This window comes from Gossypium hirsutum, chromosome A09, assembly GCF_007990345.1.
Source record: "Gossypium hirsutum isolate 1008001.06 chromosome A09, Gossypium_hirsutum_v2.1, whole genome shotgun sequence".
In the NCBI taxonomy this organism is placed as follows: domain Eukaryota; kingdom Viridiplantae; phylum Streptophyta; class Magnoliopsida; order Malvales; family Malvaceae; genus Gossypium; species Gossypium hirsutum.
The window spans coordinates 77,017,868-77,029,362 of record NC_053432.1 but is presented as its reverse complement, the minus strand read 5'-3'; the positions used below and the strand labels follow the sequence as shown (position 1 = coordinate 77,029,362).

General features: G+C 27.9%; 1 protein-coding gene across 1 annotated transcript; it reads left to right on the top strand.

Annotated features, from left to right (window-relative positions):
- Positions 1–7,984, top strand: LOC107933606 (probable glutathione peroxidase 2). The gene is made up of 6 exons (XM_016865870.2): positions 1–156; positions 6,800–6,876; positions 6,992–7,053; positions 7,140–7,258; positions 7,383–7,550; positions 7,665–7,984. The coding sequence occupies exons 1-6, from the start codon at positions 46–48 to the stop codon at positions 7,695–7,697; spliced, it is 570 nt and encodes a 189-aa protein (XP_016721359.2). The 5' UTR covers positions 1–45; the 3' UTR covers positions 7,698–7,984.
- The last annotated feature ends 3,511 nt before the right edge of the window (positions 7,985–11,495 follow it).

Below are 11,495 nucleotides of genomic sequence, written 5' to 3'. Positions count from 1 at the left end.
AAAGTGAAAGAATCAAAATAAATAGAAGGGACGTGGCTCAAGTCTATGAAATTGATCTTTAAGGTGTTTTCAGAATTTGGCTTCCTTCGCCGCATCAGACGCATAAACATGGCTGAAGACGCTGCTCTCAAATCCATATATCACTTCACTGTCAAGGTAATTTCTTTTCCTTTTAGTTATTTGGATTGGAATTACGATCGCACCCACTAATTCTATGCCGATCTCAATTACTATAACTTTTTTGGTATTGGGAGACGAAGAACCACATCTAAAGCCATGAGTTGATCTTTTCTTTTTCTTTTACTTTTTTTATTTAAAACTTGAATAATTATAACAATTATTAGTAAAAAGATTATTCGTTTATCCGACCTATGGCGGAGCGTAGTAGAGACTCGGGTAGTTATATCCCTAAAATGGTAAATTTTTAATTTAAGTTTTTTATCATTTATAAAATTTTAAATTAATAATGATAAAATTATATTTTAACCTCTAAAAAATAATAAAAAATTTAATTTAACTCTTTAAAAATTATAAAAATATAGACTATTAAAATGATAAAATTATACTTTTACTATCATAAAAATATACAATTTAAACCCTTTCCAAAAAAAATTTTCTAACTCCACCACTACTATCATTCATCCAAACTATACATTAATTCATTCAAGTTATTTGTTATTGCATCCAAACTATGTTACTAATTTTATAAATTATACATTTATGTATAAAGGAGTTGTATAGATAAATTTTAAGGCGAAGTTAAAGATTTTGTTTAGGGCGGAATTAAGAGCAAAATTAAATATTATTGTATGACTAGATACAACATTTAAAATTATTTATAACCTATTTTTAATTTTTAAATAGAAGGATAAACACGCTTTAACGTGATTAAACTCATATTTTCATGTATTAACAATAATGTCAATATCAATCAAGTTAAAACTTAGTCGACTTATATATATAAAAATTTGGAAAAAAAAATTGTTAAGCTAGATTAATTGTCTAATTTGATGGCCCAGTAAGAATATTTTCTTTATAAAATTAGATGAACTTGGATTTTTTAATTTAAAATATTTTATTAATTTTCATTCGAAAATATATTTAGATGTTAGACGGGTTAAACTGGCTAACCAGGAAAATTTTACTATCTAAATATGTTCTAGCTCATTAAATGTGCAATTCCATTAGAAAAAGCACCATATTTAAATATCATATAATATTTACATTATCAATTATATACATAAATATTATAAATTTTTTTTATTCTTCATGTATATTTTATAACTCATGATCTGAATTCATAATTATATCTTCTAATAATGTTGGATATTATAAATTATGTTTATGGCTATCTATCTAAAAAATCATAATTATTAAAATTTTAATTTAAAATAATTAAAATATGAATGAAATTATTTAATATTATAAAATAAAATATAAGATCATGTTAATTTTTGGAGAGACCGAATATATTTTTTAAACTAAAAATGTTACTAAGACTAAATTATTACAAATCTAAGATCATGTTAAAATTTCAAATAGAATTATGGTCATTCTGTTTTGTACAAAATATGGTAATAGTTTTCTTTTCATTGTGAGCATTGAAAATAAAATATTACTTTGGTTAATTAAAAATGTAAATGTAAAGAAAATTAAAGTAAAAATAACAAATTATATATATTATAAAAGAAGGTACGGAAGCAAAGATGGAAATTTTGAGTTATGGGGTTAGTTTTTTTAATTTTAAAATATTTTTTAAATTATATTTAAAGTAAGTTTATTTTTAAATTAAATTTTAAATATGATTTTTTAAAATTAATAATAATGTTTTCTATAATAAATAACTTTAAATAATTAATTTTTATTTTTTGTAAATATATATTTATTTAAATATTAAAAATAAGCTTTTTTAACATACATTATTTAAAAAAATGATTAAATATATATTTTTAATATTACAAGGTACATATCTACAATTATATCCTATTTAAGTATGGTAAATTTAGCATAACTCTAATTAAGTATGATAAATTTAACAGAATTACATCCTACCGTAGAGTTGATCATGGGCTGGCGGCCCGGCTCGGCCCGAAGGCCTGCCTGAAAAATAGGAGGGTTTGGGTAAAAATATAAGCCCAAAAAATGGGCTTGGGTAAAAAAAGAGGCCCGTTTAGAAAATGGGCCAGGCTTTGGGTAAGAGTTTTTTGGCCCGGGCCCAGCCCTGCCCGAATTATATATTAATATATTTTTTTATTTTATTTTTAATCATTTTAAATTTTTAATATAACTATTTTTTATTATATTGTCAATTTGTGTATTGTTTTAAGAATTGTTTTAGTATATTTTTATTTGTTTTAATATTTGTTTTTATGTTTTTAAATATATTTGATTTATTATATTTTTAAATTTTTTTCTATTTAATGAAATAAAAAAAATTAATATGGGCCGGGCCGGACTCGGGCTTAGCAATTTTATTTCGGGCCAGACCCAAACCTAGTAGATAGGCCTAAAATTTTATTTGGGCCCGGCCTAAACCCGACCCGGCCCATAATCACCTCCTACCTACGGTAAATTTACCTTTCAAGAAATAAGGTGAAAATTTTAACCCCTACACATCATCGTGCTCATGAATAATTTATGCTATTTATTTATTTTCGTGATCCTATTTTCTTTCTTATAATAAACTTTTTTTTTCTAGTTAAATCATACGCAAAAAGGACAAATTTTATAACTCGCCTAACTCTTCTTATTTGCGTTAACTTAGTTGAATTTCCAAACAGAAAAGATATACATAAGTTTTATTAATTATAATTTTTTTCTAAATTTAAATGTATACATAAAATTTATTAATTAAATTTTTTTCTAATATTTAGGTTTTGACTCATGTGATGCAAGAGGGTTTTTTTTTTGCTAAAATAATATTCAATTAATTAATTGTTTTTTATTTTTTTATTTAAAATGTTGTTATTTAACTAAATGATAGAGAAAAGCTATAAATATTTAATTTAATAATTAAATTAAAGGTATAATGATAAATTTAGCTATCAATATTTACATTTTTTTCATTTTGGCCTTTATTTATTTTTAGTTAAATTTGATTATTAACCTTCAAAAAGAGTTGAATCATTTATCTTTGACGAAAATATTGACTAAAATAATAATTTTTTAGTGATGCCGGTGTGGCAACTTATGTGACAATCCACAATACTTTATGTTAATATGGTACTATGTGTCTTTTATGTCACCTCAACAAATAATTTAAAAATTATAAAATATTCAAAAAAAATAGAAATAGCATGAAGTACACATGGATTTCCATGTAAGCTGCTATGTTTAAAATTTTTTATGTTTCAATTAGTATTACTGTTAAAAAAATCAATTTGACTCTTTTTCAAAGGTTGATGGTCAAATTCGACCTTTTTCAAAATGTTGAGTGTCAAATTTAGCTAAAAAAAAGAGCCAAATTGTAAAAAGATATAAATATTAAGGGATTAATTTCGTTATTGTACCTAAATAAAAAATATTAGAAAAAAATCAATCTTTAATAAACTAAAATATATGGAATTAATTTTAATTTTTTTATATCAAAAAGAGATTTAAATTTTATTAAAATTATTAAAATAATATATTTCAATTAATTTAATATTCAATTACTTTAAAACAAAAGTGAAAAAAGAATTACAAACTACATTAATGTTCTTTTATAATAAATCAAATACAAAACATTTATATTATTTTAAAAATAGTATTTTAAAAATGCTACAAATTTTATAACAAATTGTTAATAAATAAATAAAATATTATAATTAATAAATATTGAATGCAATGGCAAAGCATATTACAGTCTAAAGAAATAATAAAATTTGAACATTAAAGATAACATTTTTTAAAGGGTTAGCCACGAACCTCGAGTATGGACTGTTAAACGAGAATAAATAATACCAAAGATATTAATATCATATTATTTTATTTTTACTTTCTCAATTATAATATTATCATATTATAATATTTTGTAATAAATATTTAAAAATAAATACAATATATTAACTAAACTTATGCATCGCACGAGATGAAAAACTAATAATATATAATTAAAAGTATTATCAACTCTACCTTAAAAAATGTATTACCAAAACTACCTTAAAAAAATGTTATCAAATCTAATTTTAGTAATATATCAAATAACTTTATGATATAAAATTAGGTATTATTATTATGTTCACTATTGGTGGAGATTTTTTACTCCCCTGACCACCATTGACGGTCAACAAGATAATTATCTTAAATTTAGTATTTACAAAATTCTATAAAAAAAGTTAAGGTTTAAAATTTGAATTTATCCAACAACACAAACTTTATTACTTTAGTTAGAATAAAATTGGGCTCCCATTTGAGTAAGGGTTTTTGTCCCATATTAACAACACCATCTTTTACCATATCCCTTTATTGACATTTTGTCAATGGATCTATTAAATTGATACTCGACCTAACATAAGTGATAATGGCTATACCATGTACAATCAAGTGCCTTATACATCCATGTCCTAAACTAATACGTCTAGACCTTTTAATGCAAACCTTGCTATAAGCTTGAGACATGATAGACATAAAATCACAAAAAATGGAAAGGGTTAACATATGCTCTGACCATAATTTAATATCTATATATACATAAATTTTGAGTCGAAAATTGAGTTAAAAATTTAGAATCAATTTTTATTTATGAATTTTGAAAAGAAGTTACAATCTATAGATTTTTTTATTGTAAAAAAAATTCTATTGATTCTTCTCTTTAATGGAGTTTTTATCCAAGAGTCGTTTAAAGTTGATTTTAAAAGGATGCGATTTACTTCAAGTTCATCGAGATTTGATCTTGAAACCGGATTTGGACATCCTTTCTTCAATTTAAAAAAATGACTTTTCGCTTCATATTAGTTGAACTAAATTGGAGTGCGATTTTGCTTCAAAACTAACGTAACGTTCTTCAGAAATTTCTTCAAATTCTTCAGAGAACTTCTGGACTTATGAACTTGCGATTATGCTGAATGACTTGGAGGCAACTCATTTTATGGTGTCAATCAATCAAGTAAAATAGAGTTCTTGTAGAATTTAATTCATTTATTTGATTATTCTTTTATTTATTATTTATCTCTTATTAATTTAATTAATTAAAAATAAAATAATCTCTTTTTTTTATAAAAAAGTTCTAAATGATTTATAAAATCTAATTGATCCAAAATTCCTTCCTCTACAAATGTTCCCTCAAAACTTGGTCACATACGCAACTTTTGTTGAGGGTAGAAAGTGTGCAAGTACTGAAACTTTATTTGCTTCTAATTTCGAAGATTTTGTTCCAAAGGACGTCATTAATATTTTTTTTTTCATTTGGATTGAACCTGGCAATGAAATCATTCTGCCTACGTACTCTCATTTTTTAAAGATCAAGTCATAATGTAATTCAATTCTTATTGGATGTGTAGTTTAAGCTCGTGTTTAGGAGCATTGTTTTTTATTTTATTTTATAAACAATTTATACTTGTACTTAAGAGCAACATCATTTATTTTGGATGAACAATTTAAGCTTATGTTTAGGAGCATCGTTATTTATTTTGTGTGAGCAGTTTAAGTTTGTGTTTAAGAGTAATGTGGCAATTTAAGCTCGTGCCTAAGATCGTTGCTTTTTATTGACTTCTTTAACATGTGACTGAAGTCCAACCGTGAGCATTCAAATATTTTGGAAATAAACGATTGCCCCAAGTCCCTTGAAAATCCATCGTCTTGATTTTGCTTGGAGCCAATGTAATAGAATCGAAGTAGCTGAATTTTATGGTTCTAGCCATCATATTCGATTGAGAAATCATAGTGGCTCATGTCAAGTTTGATGATATCACTTCTTTTTCAAACTCGATTTTCTTTCTTGGTGGAATTGCATAATCTTCCCTTTCAGCATGGAACACTTCTCGAGTGGATAACTAATCAACCAGTGGTACTTGCAATTGTTGAGAATAACTATAATTTCTTACAAACCATTCATTACTTTGTTCAAGCAATGCATCATTTCATCCAAGAGCAGGGCGAGGAAGCTGGCAGGAGCCCTGAATCCCTCTAAAAATAGATATTTATGCTAGTCCCTTTGAAAGGTATAAAATATATGTTAAAATTGCATTTTGACCCTAAAAAACGATGAAATTTTGACTAAGTCCTAAAATATTAAGTTATAAACTAATATAACAGTAAAATTGTATTTTAACTCCCATAAAAATTTATAACTCAATTCTAGCCCGAAAAAAATTTCTGACTTCACCCCTTACAAATTCATATAAGTTTTGGACATTGACTATTTATACATTTGTAAGCTATTTTACAACATTTGTATTACACTTAGATTTATTTGTCCAGAATTTGCTAACAATGTCATTCTCAAAATTGCATTCATATCATTGCATTGTTCCACTTACCTTTCTGTTTTTTATGTGGTATATTTTTGCTCTCGATTTTCTTATTCTTTAAATAATACATAAATATTTTTATTTTATTTAATTTTAGCTTTGATTCATATACCAGCATTTTACTACCTAGTTGCAGAATTAGATGAGAAATGGTCGCTATGACCTGACAACTCTTGAGAGTTGAGATAATGCCATTTGCTGCTTTTGTGTCTATCATTACTCTTAGTATTAACTTTCCATTAAACACATCAATATCTGAACCGAAAATAAAAAACATCAATGACTGTTTAAAGAAAAAAAGAATAAGCTCAAGCTTCAACTGAACAAACTTCATCGTTTATGGTCTGCAGGACATTCGTGGAAATGATGTAAGTTTAAGTGACTACAGCGGGAAAGTTGTTCTGATAGTGAATGTTGCTTCAAAATGGTAACCAACTTCATCAGTTATATATAGCCTGAATTTTTCAGCATAACACTTCATCAATGAGTCTCACCTTTTAGCCTTTCACCTTAAGTATCTTCCTTTTTTCTATTTTTGGCAGTGGTTTAACGCAATCAAACTACAAGGAACTCAATGTTTTGTATGAAAAATACAAAAACCAAGGTCTCTGTTACACTTCTCTTTAAATTGTAGACCTCGAATGAACTGTTCTGTGTAATGGTTTGAAGCTTATAAACATTGGAGTGCAGGGTTTGAGATATTAGCATTTCCTTGCAACCAGTTCGCAGGGCAAGAACCAGGCACCAATGAACAGATTCAGGAAGTTGCATGCACAATGTTCAAAGCTGAATTCCCAATTTTTGATAAGGTTATAAATATGTTTGATTGAGTGCCTTATGCCAGCAATCACCTCCTTAGCATGAAAATGAAACCAGTTGATTGGTATACAAACTTATGTTTTGTAATACTGTCATATGATCTGACCATTGTAGGTGGAAGTAAATGGAAAGAATGCTACACCACTTTACAAGTTTCTAAAATCAGAAAAAGGTGGATACTTTGGGGATGCAATCAAGTGGAACTTCACAAAGTTTTTGGTGAACAAAGAAGGCAAAGTTGTGGAGAGATATGCTCCAACTACATCTCCCCTCAAAATTGAGGTTACAGTGTTACACTAATGTTTTATTTTTTTTCTGATATGACACTTGGTACCTCTAAAAATGTATAAAATTCCATCAAATTATTGTTCCTTGTTAACATTTCTCTCTTTGCAGAAGGACATACAGAACCTACTAGGATCTTCTTGATGTTGCAGCAGTAGTAGCATATATTGGTGTGGCCTTAGATCTAAAGCTTGATTAGTGTTTGGTGGGTGACCTTAGATTGGTGCTGTAATGATTGCAAGGTCAACCATGAATAATATCTGTGTGGAGCTTTTACACACACAAATGTTTACATTTTTAGGATAATATTTGACCAATTGATGGATACTGCTAAACAAATAAAGTTGAATGAGACCACTCCTCCCTGTATGTTGGCATTTTACGCCTAATAAATAAATAAATGCAGCCACACAAATATTGATTAGGGTCAAGTTTTGTTTATATTTGGGGACAAAACTTTTGATCTGATTAGGACTGAGAGCAAGGGAGCTTGCGGATCCTTCCTAAACTATATCATCTTCATTTATATTTATACATACCCGCCATGTCCACAGATATGATATGGTTAAAATTTCATTATAAGAAACTCACAATATATATATTTCCATGCGGATGCACATAAACGAAGGACATATATATGTTTTTGACTATGAAATACATGCATATACCAGACCGAGCATGCAGTAACTTGCTTAACTGGAAAATGGCAATAGCATACGATGCTTATGCTTATGGCAGCTAATTAACTCACCTGAAACCGGGTGGATCTGAGCTTCTTGTAGTGTGTGATGATATATAAATATAGGCAAGCTAAACTTGTGGAAAACGGCAGGAGTGAAGTAACACAAGGTGCAGTGGTCATGATGGGGAAGAGGGGCACATGAAGAACTAACTCACTGCAGCCTAAGTGAAGCCATAGGTAGAAAGTAATTAAACGCTTAACAGGCATTGGCAGTGCCACAAGGCATGAGTTAGTAATGCACGTGCCCTGCTTCTCCATCTTGCTCGACACACACCTTCTCTCCTCATGATCCATGGCTAGAAAGAGAGTGAGAGACCCTAAACTAGATTAATGGGACTGCAAATTTCTGCAACCCTTGGTCGCACTTTTATAACACCCCGAAAAGAAAGGGGGAAATGGAAGTGTTGTTCAAGGTGTGGTTGTATGAATTGAAAAAAGGTAGCTTAGTTGTGGGCGGGACCCTTGGATCCCATGAGGTTTGCACTTTGCAGCTCCATAATAATTACAAATAGAAATAGAAAGGAGAGGCAAAATGGTCACAGCCAGATTTTCAGATAGCAATTAAGATATTCTAATTTTTGTTCATAGTTGCCACCTCATCACCTCAACATCAACTGTATTTGTGTTAATTTACCATGCATATATGTTGCATTCTCATTTCTTGGCATCAAAGCTTCTTTTAAATGGCAATTTATGACAGCTAAGTTTGTTTCCTTTTCCTTTTCCTTTTCCTTTTCCTTTTGCTTCTTAATTTGCCTTCACCTCCATCCTTCACATACATATATTATATATTATAAGTTTTTTTCACTTAAGATTCATACATACACTCACACACACACACACACATTCATGCATGTATATCTATATAACAATTTTGGGTGGTCTTTAAAAATGTAAACTGATGTCACCTGTCATTGCTAATGTATTTGGAAGAAGGTATAAATAATATATATATATATATATACCTCCTTAACTAAATGATAAAAACAGTGGGGGGTGAAGCATGAAGTAGATAAATAATTAAATGCATGTGCAATTAACTCAACAAATGTAATTAATTATTGCAGGGTAGGTTAGGTTAAGTTAGGTTAGGGTTATAATTAAAAGTTTTGAAGCAATGTTGGTGATGATGGGATTGTGGGGCACAGCTTATACATATCACACTTGACAAATCACAAATGGAGGCTGGTTCCTAATTCCCCTATTTATTGGTTTATATGGTAGAATACAAAATAAGCTTGGGTTATGTAACGGATAACTAGTTAAGGATTGTTGTTTGGTTTTGAAAATTCATAATTGCAGCAGTGTTGAGCTGAGCACTCCCACTTCAATTCAATTTCTCTTGTGGAGGTGGAGTCAGATCAGTCCCACCTTTTCAATTCCCTCTCTAAGCTTTATATATCTCTTCTCTTTTCTTTTAAATCAAAGTTTTAACTTTATTTTACGGCTGGAAACAAACGAGATGGGTATCACCGGTGACGTTTGGCATGTGTCAACTGATGTCATGTTTTGCCAATCACTTGTACCTATTCAGGTAACAATTTCTTTTATAAAAAAACAAAAAAAAACATAACAATTTATTTCCCCGTCTAATTTTATCAAAAAAAATTATTTGCTTCTTCTTAAAAAATTTGTCTCTTTTTAGTTATTAAAATTATGATGTTTGTCAAATCATCCCAAAATTAATGATATATACATAGATGCCACATCAGTAATTGATTAATTTTTTTAAAATTTAAAAAATTATAAATTTTATTAAATAAATTATTAACATAATTACAATAAAAAAAACTCATATATAATAAAATTTGAATCTAAAATACAATAAATTAAAGTTTTAAGTTTATCATTTCAACTAACATTTTATTTTATTTTTTTCAAAAACTAAAGCTTCATTATTTTTATATAAACTTTTAATAAATTTAAAAGATAGAAAAACATAAATAGTAAACCAATTTAAATCATTAATATGAGAAGTAATCATGAAATGATTTGAAAAGTAATATATATCATAGCAATGTTGAAGATGTTGTCACCACAGGGAAGGCTTGGATTGCAAGTATTTCTAATTTGGGATCGAGTGAAATTTATCGTGTCCAAAAAATAGTAAGCGCATATTGGGTGACACCAGACTGAGGGTGGATTACACTCAACACTGATGGTTTAATTTTGGCTTCTAATGGTTTTGTTTCGATTAGAGGGGTTTTCAGGATCATTGTGCTAAATAGATTAGTGGATTCACTATACGAACCGGGAAGGAATCAATGTTCAAGAATGAGGTTAAAGTTATTAGTGGAGTGTGATAATGCTTTGGTAGTTGAAACTATTCTAGCAGGTGGTGCTGCAAATAGTAGGATGCCAGAATTGCGTCTAATTCACCAACTCTTGCATCATGATCGGAGAATCTGTTTTCGATATATTCTGAGGGACCACAACAAAGTTGTTGACTATAGGGCTAAACTTCGAAGTTTATATTGCAATGAGATGCAGATTTTTATAGTGATCCTGGTTTCGATAGAAAACTTACTCAAATTAGATATTAACCACTTGACTAATATCACTTCGCATTATATTATTATATTTGTGATCGCATTAGTACTGCTTTATTTAAAAAAATAAATTTATTAAAATCTACATAAATATTATTAATTTCTCAAAGTTTCTATAAATATATATTAAATATAAAAAAAACACCAAAATTGATTTTTTGTTGATGTTATTTTTATGAGTTTAAAATAAATATTATAAATATATATGTTCATGCTAATAATTTGTTTTATTTTGATTTTGAGGCATTTTTAATACATCTCATATTTATGTATATTTCTTGTCATTTTGTGATTTGCAAAGTTTATCATATGTGTTTTTACATGTTTTTAAAACATAATTTATGTGTTTTTACATGTTAATAATTAGTTATAGGTAAATTTCTACATATTTATCTATGGACTAAGTACTAATTCAATTACTAACATCTTCCAAGTCGATTTCATCATGTAAAATTCTCCAATTTAATTAGTTAAAGTGTGAGAATTTTTCAATATATATATATATATATATTATTTCCCTTGCTTTTCTTTGTTAGCCTCTCATTCTCTAACAAAGGAAATCTGTTAAATTAATCGTATATCAAAAAAATTAATTTATTAAATAGATTAATTTGTTGAAAATTTAGGGAAATAAATTGTTTTTTGGAGAGA

Excerpts from the sequence above, each read along its gene's own strand:
- LOC107933606 (XM_016865870.2), top strand. The coding sequence starts at position 46 with ATGAAATTGATCTTTAAGGTGTTTTCAGAATTTGGCTTCCTTCGCCGC. Across the intron at positions 7,054-7,139 it reads TGAAAAATACAAAAACCAAG|GGTTTGAGATATTAGCATTT; the intron begins GTCTCTGTTACA and ends ATTGGAGTGCAG. Across the intron at positions 7,551-7,664 it reads CATCTCCCCTCAAAATTGAG|AAGGACATACAGAACCTACT; the intron begins GTTACAGTGTTA and ends CTCTCTTTGCAG.